The 26902-nt window shown below is 38.9% G+C and overlaps 1 protein-coding gene and 1 pseudogene across 1 annotated transcript; both read left to right on the top strand.

Annotated features, from left to right (window-relative positions):
• Positions 1–21984, top strand: part of LOC140532276 (uncharacterized) — a 194197-nt pseudogene extending 172213 nt beyond the window's left edge.
• LRRN1 (leucine rich repeat neuronal 1) lies at positions 21978–25050 on the top strand. The gene has a single exon (XM_072598626.1). It carries the CDS (start codon positions 22096–22098, stop codon positions 24244–24246), a length of 2151 nt encoding a protein of 716 aa, XP_072454727.1. The 5' UTR covers positions 21978–22095; the 3' UTR covers positions 24247–25050.
• The last annotated feature ends 1852 nt before the right edge of the window (positions 25051–26902 follow it).

The raw sequence follows: 26902 nt of genomic DNA, 5'->3' as shown, positions 1-26902 counted from the left end.
GATTCATCGATTAGAAATGTAGCCTTTTCTGAAGGGCTTTTGATTTATCAAGTGTGGCATCCATATTGAATAGGACAGGAGACAATTATTCAAACTTATCTTGTTAACTTAGTAATCTAAACCATGCATTTTATACAGCCCAGAGCCCAAGGGAGTGGTGGCAGCATAAATTTAGCCTTGGATTTTTCTGTTACCTCCACTTGTCTATACCCCTATGATGATTACTCCCCTTGGGAGAATGTACATAACCAGGGCCAGCCATCTTGCTGCTTTTTTTTTTTAGCTTTTACTTAGTATTTTATGTTTCCCTAATCACACATAAAGACAATTTTTTTAACATTCATTTTTAAAACTTCTGATTTCCAAATCCTCCCCGCTGCTGCTCTCCCACCTCCCTTCATTATGAAGGCAAGCTACTCAATATGTTATACATGTGTAGTCATGGAAAACACTTCCATAATAGCCATGTTGTGAAAGAAAACATAGACCGAAAAAAACCTCAAGAAAAATAAACTAAAAAAAAAAGCATGCTTCAGTCTGTACTTAGATACCATCAGTTCTTTCTCTGGGGATGGATAGCATTTTTCATCATAAATCCTTAGAGCTGCCTTGGATTGTTGTATTACTGAGAATGGTTAAGTCATTCATAGCTGATTATCTTACAATATTGCTATTAATTTATACACAGCACATTTTACTTTTGTTACTGCATTTGCCCTTCCTGGTCCATCTGTCGAGACCTGTCAAGCCCACCTGCCAAGCCTAAAAGAGGCTGGTGGACTTTAGGCCAACTCAAAATGGTGGCCAAATGAGACATATACATTAGACTGGAGATAGTATGATAGAGCAGAAATAGCACATTTTTTGGAATCAGAGAACCTGAGTTTAAACCCTGCCTTAGTCATTTGCTGCTAATGTGACCTTTAAGGAAGTTACTGAATTTTTCTGGGCCTGTTTCCTCATGTGTAAGGTGAGGGTCTTGGATTAGATGGCCTCTAAGGTCCTTTGCAACTCTCGATCTATAACCATACAATCATATATATATATGTATGTATTGGGGGCTCATTTAACTTTCTTGGGTCTCAGTTTTCTTCCTCTATAAAATATAAGAATTAGAAGAGATGGCCTCCAAGTGCTTGTGAGCTCTGCATCTACCATCTCTGATCTGGAGTCAGGGGAGGCCTACATTCAACTCCTAACTCTGCATTTTCCAGCTATGTAAACAAGTGATAACTTCTTTGACCCTCCATTTCTAATTTGTTATAGAATAGGATATGTGGCACCTTCCTTACAAGGAAGTATCATGGTACAGTGGACAGGGCACTAAATTTGGAGTAAAAAGGCCAATGTTCTAAGAAGGCCCCAACTCTTTCTGAATTTGTGACTCAGGCACACAAAAGTAACTGGGTGGTTCATTGGATAGACTACTGGGTCTGGAGTCAGGAAGACCTTGGTTCAAATCCAGCCTCAGACACTTACCAGTTAGGTGACCCTGGGCAAATCATTTAACCTCTGCTTGCCTCAGTTTCCTTAACTATAAAATGGAAATAATAGCAGTCCCTACCTTGCAGGGTTATTCTGAAGATCAAATGAGATCACATTTATAAACATGCAGCATAGTGCCTGGGACAAAGTAGATGTGTAATAAATGTTTGCTTCCTTTCTTCCTGCTATGAGCATATCACTTAATCTTGGCCATTTTTCTCAACTATAAAAATGAGGAAGTTGGACTGACTTCAAAGGCTCTCTCCAACTCTAAATCTCTGGTCATTGGCCATCAGTTTATTACTTCTCAATCAACCTTAACCCAATGCTCTATATCCCACCATGTGGTCCCCTTATTTGTCAAAAAAAAAAAAAAATCGTTTAACTAGGAAATCCTGGGCTGAGCTTATACAACACAATAAGTTAGACTTTGGAGACTATATCCAATCTTTGGTAATGCCTTTAATACAAAGGCTATTTATAGCTTTATGAAAAGTTCAAAGCATGAAAGAGTCAAATAACTTTAGTGACCACATTTTCTGAACCATAAACTGAGACACGTAGTCTGGAAAAGGCTACCCTTTTTGTAAAGTCTTAAGCCAAGTTCACTTTTTTCTTTCTTGAAGTAGGAGATGGTTCTAGAAAATAGGCCTAGGTGGTCTTTGAAAAATGTCTTTCATGTAAGATGAGCCCAGATTTCTTGAAATTCCAAGCAAAGAACCAGAGTTAAGTGCAGCTCTTAACTTGTGGTCTATGGATCCCTGCAGTTCCACAGATATATTTTGTTGGGTCAGTGAACTTGGGCAAGGAGAAAATACATCTTTATTTCAATGTAATTGGTTTCATTATAATCCCATGTATTTTATTTCATACATTTAAAACATTCTGAGAAAGGGTCCAGAATTTAAGAACCTTTTGTCTAGTGGGTATTTTGATGGAGAATCCAGGCCAGGTAACAAATGAAAGGCTGTAAATAGAAATAATAGAAAAGATTAGACTTATTCTGTTGGCCCAAGAAGGCTGAAACAAAAGTGCACAATGGAAGTATAGGCTTGATGTTTAAAAAAATTCCTAAAAGGTATGGCTTCCCCAAAGTAAAATGAGAGATAATGGTTCCTTTTCATATTGGAAGTCTTCAAGCAAAGGCTGAATGACTTTTTTCCAAGTGTATCATAAAAAGAATTCTTTCTGTAGCTATAAGATGAAGCCAGTGCCCAGTAGGGTCCTTTTCAACATTAAAATTATGTGATCAAATTCTCAGGTTTCTAGAAATGTGTTTAGTGTTAGGAAAACAATGAGGCATACCTAAATGAGATGGCTTGGATAAGAGTAAAGAGTGTACAATCCAATATAATTTCAAACAAGCATTGTTGCTATGTTTTGAGACACCTTCCCAATAGACACACATACACACACACAAATCTCACTTTCAGGGGCCCAATCGATTCAAAAGTGATGGTTAGTTTTTGTTCATGCTCACAGATTACAATCAGCAGCCCCAGAGTTCTGGATGAAGCATAGTGAGATGGGAAACTGCGTTGCAGTTACAAAGGCTAATGTTGTTGCACACAATGTTGCCTTCCTTGTGCCAAGGATTTAAGCTTGTGTATTCATTTCTATTCCATTACCTACATTTTGTTTACAGTATCTTTGCATCTATAGTAATCTCACAAAGATAAAAAAAGTGACTTGGTTCCATCAGTTTTAAAACTGAAATGTAAAAGTCACTATAAATACCAAACGTGGATTTGGTTGAGGAAGAAGGGATTGGTAGCCCCAACTGGTGCCATTCTCAGGCACTTGGGTTTCCAACTTGTTAAAAGCAAAAACACTTCAGATAGCAAGGGTCCTTAATGCAGTACTTAAAGGAGACTTTCTTAAAGGGGCTCCCCATTAAACTCCAAGATTAAAATTCTAAGTAGGATGCAAAGATTTAATTAGCACCGTATCATTATAGCAAATGTGATGCTTTTCCCCATTCTTTTTAATGGCATCATCTCTTTAAATACAGCCTGGAAATGTGCTTCCAAGGAGAAAAAATAACTGAACAACTGTGTGATACTCCGAGAGGAACCACATATTGTGCATTGGAATATCATGTCATGGTTTCTCCCCCAAGGAAGGCAACACCTAGTCATGTTCTTAGGCATCACATTTTTTTTAATTTCTGTGAACTCGGGTGTCCTTCTTACATCTCATGAAACATAATGAAAATGAACTCCCCAGGTTCTGAGGAAGGCAAGAGGTCCTAAGGAGTCTGCAGCAGTCGTTCTGGGAAATAGAGTGATTCTGTCTGTTCCAATGCTCTGAGGCCTGGAAATCTTAGCTTCCCCAATCTCCCAACCCCCTGCTCTTACTAATAGAGAAAAAAATACGTCTTTATCTTCAATACCCTCTAACTTCAATTTAGCATTTCTTTTCATTGTGATTAGAGGCAATGAGTTATTCTAACAAAAGGGTCCATGGGCTTCACAGACCGCGAAAGACCTACCTATATCTTCATTTTATAATTGAGGAAACTGAGGCCTGGAGGGGTTGTGGCTCAATGAAGGTCACACAGGTAATAAGTTGCAGACCTGGGCCTCAAAGGCAGGTCCTCTGAATCCAAATCCAGCTCTGTTTCCAAAATATCACATTGCCTTTCTTTAGAGTATGTGTTGTTTCATCCCACAAGAACGTTTAGTTCCTTGAGTGCAAGGATTTTCATTTTTGTCTTTGCCTCCCTAGCTCTTAATGATGCCTGACTCTCAGTGGGCACTTAACAATTACATTTTAAGTAAATAGTTTAAAGAAATAGTCACAGCTGAATTTGCTGTTTCCAGAAGGGTGCATATGTGAGTGTGTGTGTGTGTGTGTGTGTGTAGTTCGCTAACTAACCCCCCAAAAAACTGATCCAATTCCACTAATGTCCCTACCTTGTTACTCAATAGTTTTCAATCATGTCTAACTCTTCAGGACCCCATTTTGGGTTTTCTTGGCAAAGATGATGGAGTAGTTTATCCTCTCCTCTAGCTCATTTTATAGATCAGAAAACTGAGGCAAACAGTGTTAAGTGACTCTCCCAGAGTCACACAGCTACTGTGTTTCTGAGGACCAGATCTGAACTCAGGTCTTTCTGATTCCAGGCCCAACACTCTATCCACTGTGCCACCTAGGTTCGCAGTCCCTAACCTACCTAACAATATTTACAGAGAGTTTTGGTTTAATTTTTTTTACATATTGGAATGATAGTACTTCTAAGACTTCGGTCAACTTTCCATGCAACCATGAACTGTAACTATATCAATAGGATTCATAGGACCATAGATCTAGAGCTAAAAGGGATTTTAAATGCTATTTGATCCAATTTCCCTCTTTTAACAGATGAGGAAACAGCCAGACAGTGATTAAGGGAGTAGCCCAGACTCATATTGCTATTAAGTAGATAGAATTTGAACTCAGGACTTCCTGACTCAGCTCTATGCACTGTGTCACTTAGCTGGCTGCAATAAGAAAGAACCTACTACCTCCCATTCTGTCGTTCAGTTGTTTCAATTGTGTCCAACTCTTCATGACCCCATTTGGGGTTTCTTTGGCAAAGATACTGGAGTGGGTTGACATTGCCTTCCCCAACTGATTTTACAGATGAGGAAACTGAGGCAAACAAGGTTAAGTGACTTGCCTAGGGTCACACAACTAGTAAGTGTCTAAAGCCAGATTTGAACTCAGGAATATGAGTCTTCCTAATGTCAGGCCTGAAACTCTGTGCACTATGGGACCACCTAGCCAACCCATTACCAGGCATCGCAGTCCAGTTTTCCTCTTACACAATTGTCCTTGTCAAGAATGTCTTCCTGACATCAAGCCTAAATATATATCTTGTCACTTCTCCCCATTGGTCCTACTTCTGCATCCTAGACCCCAGCAAAATGAGACCAGTCCCTTTTTCATAGGATAGCTTTTTAGATACTCAAAGACAAGTGTCACAGCTATTCTTTTCAAGACCAAAGACCCTGTCATAGGTTTGTAGGATTCTGAGATATCTAGAGCTGGAAGAGAATTTAGAGGTTACCTGATCTAACCTCTCTGTTTTACAGATGTGGGAACTGAGGCACAAAGCAGTTGACCTAATGTCATACAAATAGTGAGTAGTAGAACTTGCATTCTAACCTATGTCTTTTGATTCAGAACCTAAAGCTCTTTCCCTCGCAGATGAGCTGAGTCAATTCAAGCCAACCCCTCTTCTACCTCAAACTCAAACATCTTTACTTTTGGTCCAGCGTAGTCTGGCATCACCAGTTGTCTCCTGGACATATCAAACTATAAGTCCCATGGCCATCTGAAACTCAACTTGTATAAAAAGGAACTCCTGGTCTTTCTAAACCTCTCCCTCTTTCAAACATTCCTTTTTTCTGTCATAGGGACAACACCCATTCTTTTTCCAAGTCTTATCATTTTCACCTCCATGTTTCTCACCTCTGTCCCCATTCACCCTAGTTTAGATCCTCATCACCTCTTGCTGGGACAATGGTAACAGCCTCCTAGTTCTAAGTCCCAAGTTTTTCCCACCTTAAATCCATCTTCCACAAAACCGTTAGGGTTATTCTCTTAAAGTGTACATCTGAGCTTATCTTCCCATGTACTGAATAAAATCCAGTAACTCACTATTAGCTCAAGAATCAATGAGACACTCCTTTGTCCTTTGAAGTTCTTCGTCACCTATGTCCAGTCTGGTCAAAAGGCTCTAATTGTTCCTCACCCAAGACTATTTCCCATCTCTGTGCCTTTTCACTGGTTGTCCTCCATGCTATAATGGACTCCCCCTCTGCCTCCACCTCTTAGGATCCTCATTCATATTCAGTGCTCAGCTCCAGTGCCACCATCTATGAGAAGCCTATTCAGGTCCAGCTGCTTGTGCTTCTCCCCAGCCCAGGGTTACCTTGTACCTGTTTGGTTTGAATCATATACAGATCAATGCATGTCCCTCTCCCAATAGAATGTAAATTCCTTAAAGACAGTAGCTGTGTTTCACCTCTGTCATTTTATCCTCAATAACTGGCAAATAGTTAAGTGCTTAATAAATAGTTGGTTGACTGGCATGAAGACAAAATCCCCTTCCTGACTTGAGTAGATCACTTTGTTCCTTTTCTATTGTTTTGGAATGCTGTCAACCCCATGCATCCAAATTGCACAATAAGACACTTATATAGCATTGGACAGTTTACCACGCACCCTTATAGCCAAGATCCCACTTGAAGCAATTCTGTGTATTAGGTATGGCATGTATGCCTTCCCGTTGAGGATCGTAATGTTTACCATGAGTTTGACTACACAAGAAAGAATGATAAGATGACCAATCAGACGCCAACACTAGAAAACAACCAAGAATTACTTTCAATTGAACAATTTTTAAACTGCCTACAAAGTTTTTCAAAGACAAAAATGAAAGATTCCTTGTGCTTGGTAATCTAACATTCTACTGAGGAGATAAAATATGTACAAATAGGGGAGGGAAACTTGATTCACCATCCCAACTCAGTTGATCTAAACATGGATGACAACTGATTTGGCAACAAGGTGTTAAAGCCCACTGATCCCTTTAGAAATCGTGAGCACATGTCTCAGGATCAGAAGAGACAATATCATTGGCTGCATTGAAAATTGGCCATATACCTCAATTCTTTAAATAGCCATGTTCCAGAGAGAGCCAGCAGTGGAAGAAGAATCCAGCTGTTCAGTTCTGCTGAGAAGAAAGAGATTTTTGTCCCCTTCTTGTATCCCTTACTCAGCATGGGCTGGGATGTCTAGCAGCAGCACTATTTGTCCAGTAGAAGACACAATTCAGTAATTAGTTTCAGGAAAACATACACACACACACACACACACACACACACACACACACACAAAACATAGATACAGAGAAGAATTTACTTGAGAGAGGAAGCAGGACCTCTGGCAGCAAAAAGAAGAACCATCTATGGATTCAAGAGAAATTTAGCTCTGGCAATTGAGAACTGAGCTATAGAAAGGAAAAGACCTCAGAAGCCCAGCTGAGCAACCTGTCTAGCAGAGATGTTGCACCAAGTAGTAGGAGGGTGCTTTTAGAGAAAGGGCTTGGAATCCTGGTAACATTAGAGGAGTGAGTAGCCTTGGCTACATGTGTTCTTTATATGTATGCCTCACAATAATTTTACTTAGCTGTTATTACACTCTTTCCATGGTACTATGTATATTTATGTGTGTATGTATGTGTGTGCAAGAGGGGAAAGAAGGGTGAAAGAGAATGCTCTTGGGGTATGGGGAAGTGTTTTTAGCTATTGTTTTTAATATACCATTTGAATACATATAATAGCTAATTTAATACATGTCATAGCTAATTGCATATACTGGTTAATTGTCAATGGGAAGCACACCACTAGGGGCTCAGAATCTATAGTAACAGAAGTATAAACCTACAGGATACACAAAAACGGTTGCAATGAATGCTAGTTACCTCTCACTCAGGAACCACTCTTTGAGTGTGAATACATGTTGGGGAAGCACCACGGAAGGAATGCTGTACGTATGCAAAATTAAAAACAGTAATTTTAGGAGAAAGAGGGCACCAGTAAGGATATAGAACAGTCTTATGTTGAACGTGTGGATCCAAGTTGAGTTCTTTTCAGGCCCTCTGAGTATCAGATTCATAGAGCATAATCCCATTTTTAGATGAGGAAAATAAGAAACAGAGTCAGTAAGTAGATTCAGGTTTCTTAGGGATGCTACATGTCTACATATCAAATTACATACCTCTTTCAACTATTTCTAAATAATATAAGACATAATATTATAGACATTAGAGATAAAGGAGACCTTAGAGGCCATCAAGCTCAGCCTCCTCATTTTATATCTAAGGAAACTGAGGTGTAGAGAGGTAAAGAGATTGGCCATACACCTAGTAAGTATCTAAAGTGATTTTGAACCCAGGGCTACCCTAATTCTAGGTCAAGTGTTTTATTCACTATAATTTATAATTAAATTGTAAATTAAATTATAAATATCCATTCCAAAGCAATATTAGGAATTCATATTTTTTTAAGGTTAATAAAAGGATTTTATCACAAAAACCAGAAGAAAGAGATAAATAAAATATTATTTCCCCTATTTTAGAGATGAAGAAAAAGAGATATGAACCCCAGTCTCCTGACTTCATTCCCAGCACTTGAGCCGTTGGACTTTGGTAATTTTAAGCAGTCAAAAAAGTGATGAAAATTCACTTGCAGGGTTCAATCCCTGTTGAGTCTCTGACATTCTTCAGTGGACTTGAGTTCCTCACTAGCTAAAGGAACTTGAAGGTTGGATATTCTATCTGTCTAGGCCTAAAGGTCATTCTTAAGTTTTAACCAACTAGACAGTCCCCTCCAGACAGCAAGTACCTGGTCTACCATCTCCTCTGAATCAAGAATCACCAATTATTCATTCAAAAACTGTTCAGTGGGTAATAACTCTGTACATAGCACCTTGCAAGGGACTATGGGGAATGGAAAGAAGCATACATACTGTGTAATCCCTGCATTTAAGGAACTGATTATCTGGCTAGGGAGATAAGAGATGCATGTGAAAAATTATCAATAAATCACAATATTTAGCTACTCTTAAGAGTCGTCTAAAAAGCAATGCAGACACTGTCAGGGAATGGGGAATCAAAGAATAATGTTGTTGGAAGAAGGGACCTTCAAGGTCAACTCAGCTTCTTGGCTTCTTGATGTTGAAGACTTAGATGTTTTTCATCTTTAAATCCCCAGCACAAAGCCTTCAAATGCTGCTTAAATGCATGCTGAATTCATATAGGAATAGAAATTTCTTTTAGAATACAGTTATAACTACTTGAATTTAATATAATTTTAAAGTCTGCATAGTGATATGATATATACATATATTAACTTAGCTATGTGCATGTATAATGTGTGTGTGTATAAATAAGTCTTCCATCTTGGAATGTAGGTGTCATTATCATCTTCCTTTTACAGGTATGGATACTGATACACAAGGAAGCTTCACTGACTTCCCCAAGGTCAGACAGCTAAGAAATATCTAGGATAGAATTCTAACCTAGGTCTTAGTCCAGTACTCTAACACAGTGGGGGGAGGGGGATCATGGAGGGGAGTAGCATCCTCGAGGCCACATGTGGCCTTCTAGGTCCTCAAGTGCAACACCTGCCCTAATCACTTGGCTATACTTTCTTCCTTCCTTGACAAATGGTCCTTTGGCCTCTATTTGAAGAGCTCCTCTACTACAGAATTCACACCCTCCTGAGGTAGCCCACTCTACTTTTGGAAATCTCTAATTATTGGAAATTTTTCCATATATAAAACCAAAACTGCCTCCCTACAACATATGACTTCCACCCATCTTTCCTAGTACTGCTTGCAAAGCCAAGAAAAGCAATTATAATTCTTCATGACAACTTCTTCAGATAGTTGCAGATGACAGCTGCGATGTCTCTATTAAATCTTGTCTCCTCTACATTAAACATCCCTAGTTTCTTTAACTATTCCAGATATGGTCTGATGAAAGTCAGGTGGATGGGGTGATGACCCTAGGCCAGTCTTTTGAGCTATGTGGGACTCAGCTTCCTCAACCATAAAACGACTTATGAGTGAAACTTACATGATCTCTTCCAGTTCTGAGTTTGACAGTCTTATGATTGCCCACTTCCCTCCAGACACAAACACACACACACACACACAATTATATTGCCATTAATGCTTTTTTATTATTTTTCTTAACCTGTAAGGTCATGTTGTTTTCCTATATTGAACGTGTAGCTGATTAAAACCCTCATGTCAGCTTTGAAAATGGCAAGTAGTACTTATTATGTAGTACTTTGGGGTTTTTTTAAGTAAACAGTGTGAAATGTATAGTCATGGTTTATAATGAATCCTCTTTTTAGGTTGTAGTATGTACATGGAAATGTTCTCTTTTTTGTCTTGGTGTATTTAGGTTCAAAATGAATTAAAAATTAAATTTAAAGAACCCTCAGAAAAAATAACTCTCAGGTCTTAGCCAAGTAAACTGTTGCCTAGTCATATCTTACTCATCCTGGACTTAGGCAGTTGTTTTTTTTTAACCTAAATATAAGAGTTTACATTTATCCAGATTCCATTTCATTTAACTGCATTTATATGACTACTATAGGCCTTTTTGGTTTCTCAGTTCTCTATTCTACTAAATTATAGGAAAGAGGAGTGTTTATCCTTATTCTCCTAACAGTGCTAGTGTTGTATACACAAATAACAATGCAAATAAAAGTTGGTCATATAGACATGATCCAAAATAGTTGACTTTTTACAACTGTGTGGGGCCTGGAGTCAGGAAGACTCATCTTTGTGAGTTCAAATCCAATCTCAGATACTTACTGGCTGTGTGACTCTGGGCAAGTCACTTCACCCTGTTTGCTTCAGTTTCCTCATCTGTAAAATGAGCTGGAAAAGGACATGGCAAACCACTCCAATATCTTTGCCAAAAAAAACCCCCAAATGGCATCACAAAGAGTTGGACACCACTGAAATAACCAAACAACGACCAAGGTAGTTTAGCATACTAGAAGGATGGGATAATAGATTTAGAACTGAAAGAGACCTTAGAGGTCATCTAATGCAATTCTCTTATGATATAGATAAGGAAACAGACCAAGAAATGCCCAGTTTTTGACTTTTTATTCTTAATGGTTAGTCCGCTACTGTTTCTACTACACCATGTTTTTCAACCTTCTCATTTAACAGATGAGGAACTGAGGCTGAAAAAACATTAAGCGATTTGCCTGTGGACACACAGGTAGTGACTGAATCAGAATTTGAACGGAAATTCTCTGACTCCCAATCTCCTACTTTTCTCACTGTACCATGCTGTTGGACCAGGGAGCTAGGGAAGCTGACTTCTAGTCCCAGCTATGCTACTAATTAGCCTTGGGCACTTACCATCACTGAGTCTCCCATGTCCTCATCCAAAAACAGGAGGGTGAGACCAGCGATCTCAAAAGTCCCTTCAAATTTGAAAATGTCAGGGTTTTTCTAAATTAAATCATATAGCAGTTAAGATACCTTGACTTTGTTATTTGGGTGAAATGGCAGTGGGATCTAAATTTTCCTAAGGATTCATTCTCCAGTGTTCTGTCACACAGACCATAGAGCCTCTGCAGTATTTGACTTTTACTTGTTCAGTTATTTTTGATTCTTTAATTTTTGTTTTAGGACTGATGCCTTTGCTGGAGCCTACCCCACATTGACCCTGCCCCTGTATGATTTCCCATCCTGCAACTCTGGCTTTTAGACTTAACTTGGAAAACAGCCACTTTCCCTTTTCTCCCAAGGAAGCCTTTTCTGCTCGTAGACCTGGGCTCATCTACATTGAGCATTGTGCTGCTTCCAGAGGTGTGTTCCTCTCACATACCTTCTGTGGGGTTAGCATCTAACCTGTTGCCCTGGCAGGGCTCTATTCATGCCATCCCAGAGGTGACTGTCTATTCTTTGTCCCTTAAAAATCTCCAGAGGAAGAATCCCATGATTATATGAAAGCCTGCTTTAAACATTTTTACGCAGAGTTCCCTTTATTACTACAGGTCTGCCTCATTTTACACAATAACATTGTTCCTGCAAAATTGTGTATAAAGAATGAAATACTGTTTTATGTGCACTGGGAAAATTTGCTGCCCAGTGTAGTCTCTAGCCCTAAAGGACATATATGGGAATTGAGATTTTCAAACCTAGATTGTCTTAAAATGGCTCACACGAATTGTTAAACATTATTATCAAGCAATCTTCATGTTTATTAGAACTCTTCTTGATTTAAATTTGTGGTCCTATTATCCTTTTACACAATGGCACATAAACCAAAGGAATGTTAAGAGATGAGAGATTTTTCTCCAGTAGATTATAAGCTCCTTGAGGGCATATTTTTTTGTCTCTTTATTCCTAATGGTTAGCCCAGTTCCTGGCACATAGAATGCCTTTAATAAATTATCTAATTATACTGAATTCCCAAATCTGAAATTTCCTCTCTTTCACTCTCCCCCACTTGACAAAAAACCCTCACCACCAAAAGGTTAGAGATGATTAGAATGCCATAGGAGGATGGGGAGATTGGATGACTTCCTGAGATCCCTTCAAGCTCAGAGAGTAAAGAAATAAAGGCATCAAGTTGTGTTTATTTGCTGAAGGTCACACTGAAAGCTTTGTTTTGCCAAGCCAAAATTAGGCATCCCCACCCCAGAATGTCCTCCTTCGTTGGTTTAACCCACTATCCCATGCTGCCTTGCCTACTGATGAATAATATGGGCTCTCAGGAACAAATCGTTATGCAAAGGAGTTTTAGGACTTGCCTATGGGCACACACTGTCTCCATTATGTCCTTGAAAGGGTAGGATGTAAACTTTGTTTTACATAATGCATCATGGAGACCATTATAGCTCTTTCTCCTACAATTACTAACCCAAATAGTGGCAAGTTTAGCTTGTTCAATCGGTGAATGAGGAGCATAATTTGCCAGAAGCGATTAGCAAGGGAAAGATGAGAATGAGAAAATGGTTAAGGGTAGCATAAGAGTCCAATGATTTGTTTAAAGATTTCTGCCATGGGGAAGAAATATTTCTTTGGGACCAAGGGAAAGTCACAGTGAGTTATTCTTCCCTTATTTGCCCCCTCCCTTTTTTCTCCCAATTCACTTCACATTATTAAGTGCCTGCTGTGAGCCAGGTATGTGAGGATATAAAGACATAAATGAAAGGAGCTTACACCTACTAGAAGCAGGTAGAAGAAGGGGGTGCAGCATGAGCGCCAATACATACAATTTTTAAATAGATACAAAGTAATTTGAGGGAGATGACTTACAACTTGGGTAATCAGGGAAGGCATCCTGAAAGATGTGGCACTGGGCTGAGAGGTGTTAGTTCTAAGACACAGAGGTGAGAAAGGAGGGTACTTGGAATGGGATAGAACTTGTGCAGATAGAAAAGACATGGATAGGAACAGAAACAGCAACCATTGTGATGATGATGATAGATTTATAATAGTATTTTAAGGCTTGAAAAATACTTGATTTCCTTTCTCTCATTTGCTTCTCACAACATCCCTGAGAGGTGGCCATTATTATTATCCCCTTTGACAGATGAGGAAACCAAAGCCAAGAACAGGTACAGGACTTGCCCAGGATCATAAAGTTAGGAAGTGACTGCGTTTAAGCAGAGGATGTGAATGGGCAGTAATCAGTGGGCCAGAATGGCTGGAATATAGAGTCAGTGCAGGGGACTGATGTAGAATCAGTCAAGAACAGATTAGGAAGAGTTTTAAAAAGAAAAGTTTGTATTTTATCCTCAGAATAATAGTCACTGAAGCTTTTTCAGCAGGGGAGTAACCAAGTTAGGCTTGTGACTTAGAAATAAAAATTTGGCAGCTTTGTCAGTGTTAGAGAGGACAACCACTAGATACAGAGGGACCAATTAGAAGGCGATTGTAATAGCTCAAGAAGGGATGAGGACCTGAATTAGGATGATGGTGTTATCAGTGGAGAAAAGTGGACACATGAGAAAAGATTTGGTAACTGATTGGATAGAGAAGGGTCTGGAATGCCATGAGTGAGAACAAAGGATGCCCTCTGCAGAAATTCAAGATTCTCCAGGAAAATGGTTTGTTTCACTTTCCTGTTGGTACTACTATAAGGACTCCAAGGCTGGGGCTGGCTTCTGACTCCAGCCTCTTTCAGACCCATCAAAGTTTTGATTTCATAGCATCTCTTTCCTCTGTACTGTTTTCACCATAACCACCTTACTGCACACCCTCATCATCACCCACTTGTATTATCCCAATAGAGTTCACAGTGCTCCCCTCCACCTTCACAGCCTCCTCAGTTCAATTCATCTTTTATAAGCTTCCAGAAATATCTTTTCATGCATATGTATGATCATGACAGGCTTCTGATGAAATTCTTATACACAAACACCTCTATCTGGTATCCCGTTCTTCCCCAATCTGGTGCCACCACACCTTTCCAGCTTTATTTCACATTATCCTCATACAAGTACATTAGTCTACCACTGACTACTATTCTCTGAACCTTCTGCAAGCATTCATATTCATGCCTTCAGACCCCTGCCAGTCTCTTCCCAATACCTGTAATAACCTCCCTCTCCCTCTCCCTCTTTATTGTGTTCTACTCATCATTTAATAGGAGATAGGTGCATACTAAATCTATAATGTCATCGATTTTGGGAAATCTTTTTCCCATTAAAAGTAGGCACCTTCTTTACTGCTTGTAGTCTTAGAGATATGCCTGGAGCATTGAAAAGTTAAGTGATCTGTCCAGGAGTCACACAATCTGTATGTCAGAGGTGATCTCAAATCTTTCTGGCTTCAAGGCTAGTTTTTTTATCCACTCTGCCACACTGACTTGACTCATTTTTAAATACTCTAAATGCCATCTCCTCCATAAAGGATGTGCTGATGTTCTTGGGCAATAAGAATGTCATTCAGAACTTAATTTGTATTTTTCTAATGCACCGAAAATATTCTGAGTTTCATGTCTTATCCCTCTCCTAGATTGTAAACTGCCTGAAGACAGGGTCTTTATCTTATCTCTACTATGTATATACCCCAGTATCAAGAACAAAGATATGCACACAGAAGTTGTTTAATAAATGTTTGTCAAATAAATTAATGGCAAACCTCCATTACCACCCTGTACCAAAGCATGTTGACAATGAGGTCTTGAAACAAACACCATGGAAGGCATCCCTGTAAAGATTCACCTCTGTACATACAGAAACCACATTATAAATATGCCTCTGTCAGTCAGTAGAGCTATGATCTTGGCAAGATGGAATGTCCTTCTGGTATTTTCCCTTGTGTTGCTCTTGTCTAAATGAATATGATTTAGTTTCTCCAGCACTGTAATGGCTCCTTGGTCACTGGACAGTTATCTCACATTTAGAATAGTAATAATTAAATTCATGTTTGTAGGTGACCTCAATATCATGTAATTCTAAGCATCCTTGCTTCTGTTTTGTTATGGTGGTGGTGGTGGTGACTGGTTTTCTATTGTCGTACCATCACTAGGCAAACAGAAGGGGACTACCAAGGACTGCTGGCCATTTTGTATTGTTATCAGGTCCATAAGAGTCACTATGGCACAGTAAATAGGAGGCAAGCCTCAGAGTCAAAAAAACCTGGGTTCAAATCACCATTTAAGGCAAGCCATTTAACTTCTCCATGCCCCAATTCAAATCTCTCAACACTGTCTGCCTCTGTGTGTGGGGTTTCTAACATGGGAGTTCCTTCACATAGTGAAATCACGTGTTTGTGCCCAAAAGTGTTCCATAGGTCAAAGACTTTAGTGTGGAGTGTCCCATGTCTTGATGGCCAAGCTTTAGTTGGTGAAGCCCTCCAGAAGCATTCACAGACCATCACCAAGATCATGTCCAGAGCCATTCCAATGAGGCAGAACCTGCTAGGACCTATTCTTTGCTGGGGGTCCCCTCAACACACCAGTGAGACATTAGAGTAGCACTTTTTTGGCCTCATGACATGAGAGATTAATATTTAATAGCCTTTACTCAAAATCATCTTGGTTTTCTTTCCCATAATTCACAGTCTCCATAAGCAAAAATTTCTGTAGTATAGCTAGTACAGGCTGGAAGAATTTGGTTGCACTGTCATCAAAGGAGTAGCCACGGAATGAGTTTCTCTTCTGGAAATGTGATAAGGCCTAACAGAGTCAGAATTCAAGAGTGGAACTGAGCAAATCTTAATATCATACTCTATAAATTGGTATCTCCAGGATCCTAGGGCTTTGGAAAAGACACAATAAATTTTTTAGGCTACTCTCAGTCCGGAAAGTAAAAGAATAATGTTAGAAAAGTCACCAAGTGTAGATGGAAGGAGTGAAGGTACACACAAAAAATGGCATATTCCTTGGATCCTGCTGTACCTCTGTTTGCCCCGGTAGGCCCCCACAATGACAAAGCTAGGAGAAATAATGGGGAATTGTAAAGAGGTAAACCAAGGCTTACAATAAGGACAAATTTCCTGATTCTTATTACCATCTGCAAGTGGAAGGGGCTGCTGCAGAAAGTGTCATAGGTTCTCCATCATTAGAGGCCTTCGGCAGAAGTTAGACAGCCACAGATCAGGTATATTGCAAAGGAGATTTGTGTTCAGATGTAGACAGGAATAACCTGCCATTTGTACTGTTTAGACCTTGACTAAAATATTTGCATGCTGTGTCCCCCATTAAAATGGAAGCCATTGAGGGCAAGAACCCTGTAGTTTTACCAATGTATCCCGAGTGCCTCATGCATGGGGAGTATTTAATACATGCTTGTTAACTCACTGAGTCACTGCTAGACCTGGATTCCCTTCACAGGTCCCTCCCAACATTGACCCACTGACATCCCATGACCCTTGGCTCTTTTCTTCTACAGATAGCTATTTTTCATTTGCCAGAGAATCAGAAATGAGAACAAGTTATATGTGATGGAGTTTTCCACAATTCTAATACAGTTATCCCTTCCACATTACAACTTTACTCATCACAGTTTGACCATATTGTGGGTCAGCATGAGAAGTTAAATGGGAATTTGGGGGGAATTTTATGGAAGGCACAGATGACACACAAAGATCAGTAGATGCCACAGAACCTATGAGCAAATACTTAGCCCAAATTGTATGGTAAGGTACTGTTAACACTCCATAAAAGAAAAAGAAAAAATTCAGACTTCTTCTCTGGCATGAAGGAGAAGGCCAAAATATTTTATGCAGGTTTTCCAGATGGCTCCATGCCCTTAACCCCCATGATGTGGAAGTACATTCACTGTATATTCACTTTAATTGCCATCAAATGATTATATCTAAAATGCTTGCAATCTTAAGCTTTTAGAGTTTAAATTATACAAGGTTTGCTAGGAAGACCCTCTCATAAGTGTGTGTGTGTGTACATGCTTAAGAACTGGACTGTGAAAAGATACAAGATTTGCTAGGAAGACCCTCTAATTGGCGTGTATATGCGTACATGCTTAAGAATTGAATAGTGAAAAGATGCTGAATGAAGTTAATTTAGAATGATGTACAAAATCATTTCTTGCAATCCAGGTTAAGGCAGTATGTTTGCATGTGGACACGTACATGTGTAATAAAAACGTTAATCTCTGACCCCATGGAGTCTTCATGAGGCATTTGGATCATATGTTTAGATGGAAGGAACCTTGAAGAGCCTCTAGGCCAGACCTCTAATTTTACAGGTCTCTGACATTTGAAATGACTTGCTCCATTACATGGGGAGGTTGTTGTTCAATCGTTGCAGTTGCATCTAGCTCTTCATGGCCCCTCTTTTGGGGTTTTCTTGGCAAAGATACTGGAATGGTTTGCCATTTTCTTCCCCAGATCATTTTACAGATGAGGAAACTGAGGAAAACAGGGCTAAGTGACTTGTCCAAGGTCACATAGCTAGTCTGAGATCAGATTTGAACTGAGGAAGATGAGTCTTCCTGACTCCAGGCGCAGCATTCTATCCACTGCGTCACCCAGTTGTGATACAGGGAAAAGTCAAGTGTGTTAAAGTGACTGGCTTGGTGCTCAGGTACTCTGAGTGCACATCTATTGGTATTTCAAAGCCACAACTTCTTTGTATGTTCTGTAAGTGGGCAGGAAGGGAGGACAGGAAGATTAACTTGATATTTTAGGTGAGATCCAAAATCCTAGGTGAGTCTTTAACAAAAGGTGTGGATAATTCATAGAGAAAGCCCATTTTAATATGATTATCTCAACTCATATCATTTCTGATGGAATGGGGACACTGCCCCCAAAATTCTCTAAGGTAGATCTCCATGGAAGAAAAGGTATATGTTTTTGCTGGAAGCCCACTAAGTGCAACTTCTTGGATGCGGGACACAACCTGAATAACATTTTTTTCCTTCTTGGTTTTTCTCCTTAATAATGTTATCTGTACCCCAACATTAGATGAAATTGTACTGCAAATGTGGGACAGAAAAAGCAACCCACATGTTTATTTTGATTTAAGGTTGATACAAAAACCTGTGATGAAAATTATGGGGCCCAGTGAGTTTACAGCCATTTGTACATGTCATAGGAAAACTCTGAAAGGAAACAGAAATGGACCTTGGGGATAATGAAATGAAAGCAGTAATACTGAGGGTTAGTAAAACCACGTACTGTGTCTTCAGTGGGAGAACTTCATTGACCAAAATGTTGTAGTATTTGAGAGAGAGGGAGGGAGGGAGGGAAAGAGAGAGAGAGAGAGACAGAGACAGAGAGGCATATAGAACTATACATTATAATATACAATGTAAAATTATAAATATTTTATATATCATATGTAAAATATGTAATAAATAATAAATATGTAGAAATATCTCATTTAAATACTTTTACTTATTTAATTTAAATATTTACACATTTCACTTAAATACATTTATTTAGTTAGAAGTTTTGTAGAACAGTTGTCTGAAGTAAGAATTCCATAGTTTAGTTTGGTATGTCCCTAACAGCTAGGTAGCACAGTCGATAGAGCCGGACTTGGAGTCGGGAAGATAAGTTCAAATCCAATCTCAGACGCTTCCTAGCTATGTGACCCTGAGCAGATTATTTACTCTTTCTGGGTTTCCTTGAATGTAAAATGGGAATAGTCATAATAGCACCTGCTTCCCAGGATTATTGTGAAGATCAGATGAGTTAATATTTGTAAAGCATTTAGCATAGTACATGGCACAAAGTCGATGCTTATTTCTTTCCTCCCTCCCTTCCTTCGTTCTTTCTTCTCTCTCCCTCTCTCCCTTCTTTCCTCTGTTTCCCTCCTTTCCTTCCTCCCTTCTTTCCTTTCTCCCTCCTTCTCTTCCTCATTCTCTCTCTCTCCCTCCACTCCTCCCTTCCTTCCCTGGTGTCTGGCAAAGTGTTTGCACATGGCATGTACTTAATATATACCTGGTTAAATTAAAACTGAGCTTGGATTTCCTTCAGGTATAGACCCCTGATCTGGCTGTACTACCTGAAATACCTCCTGTTTCTTCTTACAGCTGACTGTCCAGAAATATGTTATTTCTGGACATTCAGGAGAGTAGCTTATTTTGTAATTTTATAAAACAAATAAAAACATCGTTGATGTGTCTACTACAAAAACACACATGTGCACACACATGCACACACACACACACCCTTCCACCTTAGAAGAGCTTCACTTAGATATCTATTTTATAACTGGCTGTTTTTAATGTTCTATTTCCTGACTAAGCACAGTAGTACAGTTTCACAAAAGAAAATGAAGCTTCATGTTTTGTTAGTCACTTGCCATCGTATTCCATGCTGTTTTAAATATTGATGTACAGGCTGTTATTCAAAGGGGACACAAACATTCAAGTAGACTGGGGTGTGGGAAACCAATCAAAAGTTATTTCTTGATTACATTGTGTTTTCATTTCATTGTTACATCTGAACTTCCCCAAGGCTAAAACAGATTTGGACATAATATGGAAGTGACTTATGAAGAACATCTCTTTTAAAAAAATGCTAAACATTGCTGTGATAGAAAATGCCTGAGCCAGAGATTGCCACTGTTGACTTGGGAAGGTATAAAACAAACATAAATCAGAGGCAATGCTCAATAAAGGCAGAGATGAATGAGTGGGACTCAGTTTGGTCCCACGTCATTTTCTTTTTGCAATCTTAGGCTTGCTCAAATTTAAATGGAAATTCCTTTTTATGTCCCTGTGGATGAAGTGAAAGCCACCATGCTTTCCATCCACGGAAGTAAAGGTTCTGCAGCACTTAATTGTGACAGAGGGCATTGGAGGAGAAGAAATATGACATGTTATTCTAGTTTAAATACCTGCTCTTACAACCAACTCCAGTTTGTACACACACGTAAGAATTCACAGATATTGGAAAGTTGGGTAAACTTGAAATTCTAAAAGCCATTTATACTTCATTAAAATATAGCACCTAGAACAGTGTGGCCATTCCTATTACCAGCTAAGAAACACATTTTTGACATCAAGGGAATTCCATTAGAATCGACAGAGGCTAAAAATAAACATACAGAGGGATCTCCTTTCTTACTTCTCCAGTCAACCACTATTTGTTTGCCACTAAAAATGCATGACTTCAGCAGGTAAACATATTTCCATGAGATTAATGGAATTGTTGGAGGGGGTCATGTGTGTAGCACATAATTATTTTTATCAAGTGCACACACATACATATATACATCAATTTTGCCAGTAGCAAGACCTCCCTTCTAAATCAGTAAACACTGTCCTGCAAAAGCTGACACAGAGTTTTGAAGCTATGTATGTGTATATAGGTGTATATGCATATATGTGTGTATCTGTGTATATGCATATGTATATGTATGTAGCTATATGTATGTATACAAACTCATAAATATAGTAGTTGTAGAGCTAGATAAAAATTGCTTAAATAGATCAGTAACATACTTAAAACTGCTCTTTGGTGAATGTGAGCTGAGCTGAAAATGTAAATCATTTCAGTAAGCATTTATTACATGCCTACTATGTGTCAGACTCAGTGGTAGACATTGGGGATGTAATAACAAAGTTCATTCCCTCAAGGACCATACATTCTCCTGGGAGTGAACAATGCATATATAAATGAATGAATTAAAAATATAAGCATACAATATAAAAATACGTTTTGCATGATTTCACATGTATAACATGCATAATGTTATTCTCATTGAATGCAGGAGGAGCTACAGTGACAAAGAATTTGGAACTCAAAATTTTTAAAATGAATGTGAAGAAAAGAAAATAAGCATGATAATTGCTGAATGATTCTTGCAGAAGACGAGAAAAATGCTACAAAAAAGGAAAATAAATAAAAATTTATCCCAAAGTTTAACTATTTTTTTTATTAAAAGTGAGATTTGAATTCTTTTGCCACTTAGAAAATAATTTGAGTTCTTAGTTTCTGAGGTCGTCAGTCCTTTAAAGAAATGATAGTTTCATGCTTTTCCAAACCTTTCTGCTGGCTGTGGTGTTGTTTTTTAAAGTGAATTCACCCAGAAATAGTCCAAAAAGTTCTAATTTCACTAATGAAGTACATCTAAAAATATATTGTATACAGTATATTGTATACAGTATTGTATACAGTAAAAATATATTGTATACAGTAAAATTGGGTGTGCGTGAGTGGAGTGCCCTACAGTTTCAGTCTTGCTTAGCTTCTTTTAATGGAGTTGGAATATTCCATTATTAGATTTGAGCATGACTGTGCCTTTTTAGTAAATGAGGAAAAGACTGTAATGTAGAAAGCATGTGGAAGGAACATAACATCTGTCCTGATCTGCTTTTCAGGCACGTCTCCAGACCTTGATTTGGCTGAACTAATTCATGCTGTGGAGCTTTGTGCCCAGGCCTGGCGTTGAGAGGCGCTGTTAAAAGACTCCCAATCACTTCCTGCCCTTTGAAAACTCAGAAAATTGCCCTTCAGACTCTGGATAGCCACGCATCACAACTAAAACTTTGCTTAAATGTTTACGTTTTGTACTTGCTATCCTGGATCTCTCTTAGTAGTGTTTGGACTTTGGTGAATTGGAAGAAAGTGGAGGCTTGAACTTCCTACCAAACCAGCATGGCTAGGATTCGCTTTGCCTTAGTAGCCTACCATTTGGTGCTGGAATTGCTAATGAATTCATTAACTGAGTCTTCCATCCAGAGTAATGAATGTCCACAACTTTGTGTGTGTGAAATCAGGCCATGGTTCACTCCACAGTCCACATACAGAGAGGCCACGACAGTGGACTGCAATGACCTCCGCTTAACAAGAATTCCCAGCAACCTTTCAGGTGATACGCAAGTTCTCCTCTTACAGAGCAACAACATCGCCAAGACCTCTGATGAGCTGCAGCAGCTTTTCAACCTGACAGAATTGGATTTTTCACAGAACAACTTCACAAGTATACGAGAAGTGGGACTGGCCAATCTCAGCCAGCTCACTACCCTCCATTTGGAGGAAAATCAGATCACAGAGATGACTGATTACTGTCTGCAGGACCTCAGCAACCTGCAAGAACTCTACATAAACCATAACCAGATCAGCAGCATTTCTGCTAATGCCTTTTCAGGGCTGAAGAATCTTCTGAGGCTCCACCTCAATTCCAACAAATTGAAAGTGATTGATAGTCGCTGGTTTGATTCGACACCTAACCTGGAAATCCTGATGATTGGGGAAAATCCAGTGATTGGCATCTTAGATATGAATTTTAAGCCCCTTTCAAATTTACGCAGCTTGGTTTTGGCAGGAATGTATCTCACCGACATCCCTGGAAATGCCCTAGTGGGCTTGGACAGCCTTGAGAGTCTTTCTTTTTATGACAATAAATTGGTCACTGTCCCTCAGCTTGCACTTCAGAAAGTTCCAAACTTGAAATTTCTAGATCTCAACAAAAACCCAATTCACAAAATCCAAGAAGGGGACTTTAGAAATATGCTAAGGTTAAAAGAACTTGGCATCAACAATATGGGGGAACTGGTATCAGTGGATCGCTATGCGCTGGACAATCTGCCTGAGCTTACAAAACTTGAAGCTACCAACAATCCCAAACTGTCTTACATTCATCGCTTAGCTTTTCGCAATGTCCCTGCTCTTGAAAGCTTGATGCTCAACAACAATGCCTTGAATGCTGTTTACCAAAAGACAGTGGAATCTCTTCCTAACCTACGTGAGATCAGCATTCACAGTAATCCTCTGAGGTGTGACTGTGTCATCCACTGGGTTAACTCCAACAAAACCAACATCCGATTCATGGAACCCTTGTCTATGTTTTGTGCCATGCCACCTGAATATAGGGGGCAGCAGGTAAAGGAAGTTTTAATTCAGGACTCAAGTGAACAGTGCCTCCCTATGATTTCTCATGACACATTTCCAAATCATTTGAACATGGACATTGGCATGACAGTATTCTTAGATTGTCGAGCCATGGCAGAACCTGAGCCTGAAATTTACTGGGTAACGCCACTTGGAAATAAAATAACAGTGGAAACTCTTTCAGACAAGTATAAGCTGAGCAATGAAGGCACTTTGGAAATCACTAGTATACAGATAGAAGACTCAGGGAGATATACTTGTGTTGCCCAAAATGTAGAAGGGGCAGATACACGAGTAGCTACAATAAGGGTCAATGGAACCCTTTTGGATGGTACTCAGGTGCTGAAAATCTATGTCAAACAGACCGAATCTCATTCCATCTTGGTCTCCTGGAAGGTTAATTCCAACGTCATGACTTCAAACTTAAAATGGTCATCTGCCACAATGAAAATCGATAACCCCCATATCACGTACACTGCCAGAGTCCCTGTTGATGTTCATGAATACAACTTAACACACCTCCAGCCTTCCACTGATTATGAAGTATGTCTCACAGTGTCCAACATCCATCAACAGACTCAAAAGTCTTGTGTTAATGTCACCACAAAGAATGCTGCATTTGCACTTGACATTTCGGATCAGGAAACCAGCACTGCCCTAGCAGCAGTCATGGGGTCAATGTTTGCAGTGATTAGCCTGGCCTCCATTGCAGTTTATGTAGCCAAAAGGTTTAAGAGGAAAAATTACCACCATTCATTAAAAAAATATATGCAAAAAACCTCTTCAATTCCCCTGAATGAGCTGTATCCTCCCCTAATTAACCTTTGGGATGGTGACAGTGAAAAAGACAAAGATGGTTCTGCAGAAACGAAGCCAACTCAAGTTGACACGTCCAGAAGCTATTACATGTGGTAACGCAGTGGATATTTTGCTTCTGGTAGTAAGGAGCACAAAGACGTTTTTGCTTTATTCTGCAAAAGTAACAAAGTTTGAAGACTTTTGTATTTTTTGACTTTGCTAGTTTGTGGCAGAGTGGTGAGGACGGGTGGATATTTCCAAAATTTTTAGTATAGCGTATCGCCATGGTTTGACACAAGTGGCGGCTTCTCCAAGCTTCCAGTTTGTGTTTGGTTTTTATCATTATTATTATATTATATTATTATTATTTTATTTTGTTTTAGTTGTTGTGCTAAACTTAATAATGCTGTTCTAACTACAGTACTCAATAAAATTATTCAAGACAGGTCGGGGTTCCCCTGTGATTTGACCGATAGCATGACCCCCCCTTCTTCTGAAGCCATCAGTAGAGAGTACAGTGTCCTGCAAAAAGCTAACATACAGTTTGGAAGCTGTGTTGAATCATTTGTAGAAGTCTGGTCTATAGACTCTTCACTCAAGAAGCCAAGACTAGACTTGCTACCTTTGTTGAACGATGTTAGTTGACTGTACTGTAATGTTGTATCAACTGAATTTTGAATGTTTTGACTTTGAACAATGCCTTTTTTTCCTCTCTCTTTTTTTTGTAATAGTTTAAGAGGCTTAGGTCAAGCTAACAGGCAATAGAAATATGTATATCAATTTTTTAAATGTAACAAACTACATGTTAATTGTTATCTTATTCTTTTTATTATATTTAGTAGACACTTTTAAAAAGACTAGAATTTTGTTGTGTTTAATCCACCAATATGTGGTGTTTAATGAAGACAGAACTATAATAAATTAGTTTTGTTCTGATTTTTTTTAGAACAGTTGCCATAATGGGTCCTTTCTAACTATTGCGAGTTGAATTGAGGATGCTTTCCATGAATAAGCCAAGAAGCTTATTTCCCAACCTACGTTGGGAAACTTCCTCCCCCTACCCACTAACGTGATTGCAAAGAACAGATTGTGACTTTTGACATGATGGATAGAGCACTAATGGACTTGGATTCAGGGTGACCCAAGTTCAAATCCTTAAAACCTCAAGACTTACTAGCTTTGTGACCCCCAGGAATAATAATAATTGCACCTGCCTCACAGGGTTGTTGGGAGGATCACATGAGATAATACACACACACACACACACACAGTATTTTGCAAACCTTACAGGTTTATTAGCTATTATTACTACCTACTAGTAGAGATGGGGCAATTCAGCTCAACAAACAAAAGTTCTTTGGAACATGGTTCTAGAGTCGGAAGGGACCTCAAATCTTAGTCCAATGCTGTCATTTTATAGAAGAGGAATTTGGGGCTCAGGGAGGTTTAGGGATTTGCCCAGGATCACACAGGGAATTGGCATCATAAGCAGGATTTGAACATGGTCCTCTGACTCATTTATTAAGTAAATTACCACATTCAAGTGCCCACTGTGCTCTAAGGATACAAAGACAGAAACAAAGCCATGCCTGCCCTCAATATTCTTTTTTTATTTTATTTTTAATTTATGGAATAAGACAAGCATTTCCATAACATGGTACAGTAAAACAGAGGATTCCACAATGAACTGCAAATCTACTATGTTCGTCTTTCTATTCCTTTTCCTCCCTCTCCTAACCCCTCACCCTGGCCTAGAGATGGCTACCATTCTGCTGAGGGGAAAAGACGTAATAACCAATTCCTTGAAACCTCAGAGATGCAGATGCTTAGGCTCCAAGTAGCTTTACATTTGTTTAAATCATTCCTGCCACAAAACCAGTAAGGCCTACAAAATATTGTAGGTAAAAATTAAGGAAAATATTCTGTAAAGAAAGGCCAGAGTTTTAGAGCTAGCAGGTTCTTCAAAGGCCATGAAGTCCAATTCCCTCATTTTAGAGGCACCCGAGGCCCAGGGAAGTTAAATAAATTTGCCCATGAGGTCAAGTAATTGCCCAAGACTACACCAGGTAATAAATGTTAGACGCAGGATTTGAACTTGGGTTCATTGATTTCCAAACCTATTTTCTTTCCATTGTACCATGATACCCCTATAACTGAGCCTACTGAGGCATTTAGAGGATAAACGGCCTGCACAAGGTCATAAGAATCGAACACATCTTCCTAACTCCAAACCACCATTCTATCCAGGAAATGTCAGTGGTTTTTTTCATATCAACAAAAATATTAGTTTTTTATAGTGAAATCCAGTTTTTTCCTTTAGGGACAAAAAAATCTATTTTGATGAGGTGAGTTTAATTAAAAGAATTCTCCATTTTAAATGATCCTATTAAGAATCAAATTGAAAATAGGCAATGCTATATAAAATTCAATAATTCAGCAAGCATTTATTGAGTTCCTACTGTGTGCCAGGCTCTGGGACATTCAGAGACAAAAATGAAATAATCCTTGCCCTGAAGAAGCTTTATTTTACTATATAGTAAAGGCATATGATTGAAATCTATGTATATCCAGATTTAAAATATTAATTTAAATATTACATCCCTGGACATAAAATCTATCCAAAGCAATACATTCCCTTTCTGAATATTTTTTTGATGCAAAGTGAGTTTTTCAGAAGGACTTTTGTTTTTGTGGTCTTTTTTTCCTATAATGTTGCTAATAGATAAGAGGCTAGTTTTCTCTCAAATTACAAAACACAGAACTGCATAAATGT

The sequence above is a fragment of the Notamacropus eugenii genome, chromosome 3, assembly GCF_028372415.1.
Source record: "Notamacropus eugenii isolate mMacEug1 chromosome 3, mMacEug1.pri_v2, whole genome shotgun sequence".
Classification (NCBI taxonomy): domain Eukaryota; kingdom Metazoa; phylum Chordata; class Mammalia; order Diprotodontia; family Macropodidae; genus Notamacropus; species Notamacropus eugenii.
Note: the sequence above shows the minus strand (reverse complement) of the source record. Positions and strands in the feature narration are given on the sequence as shown.

What these genes read in the sequence shown, in the direction of transcription:
- LRRN1 (XM_072598626.1), top strand. Translation starts at nt 22,096, where the DNA reads ATGGCTAGGATTCGCTTTGCCTTAGTAGCCTACCATTTGGTGCTGGAA.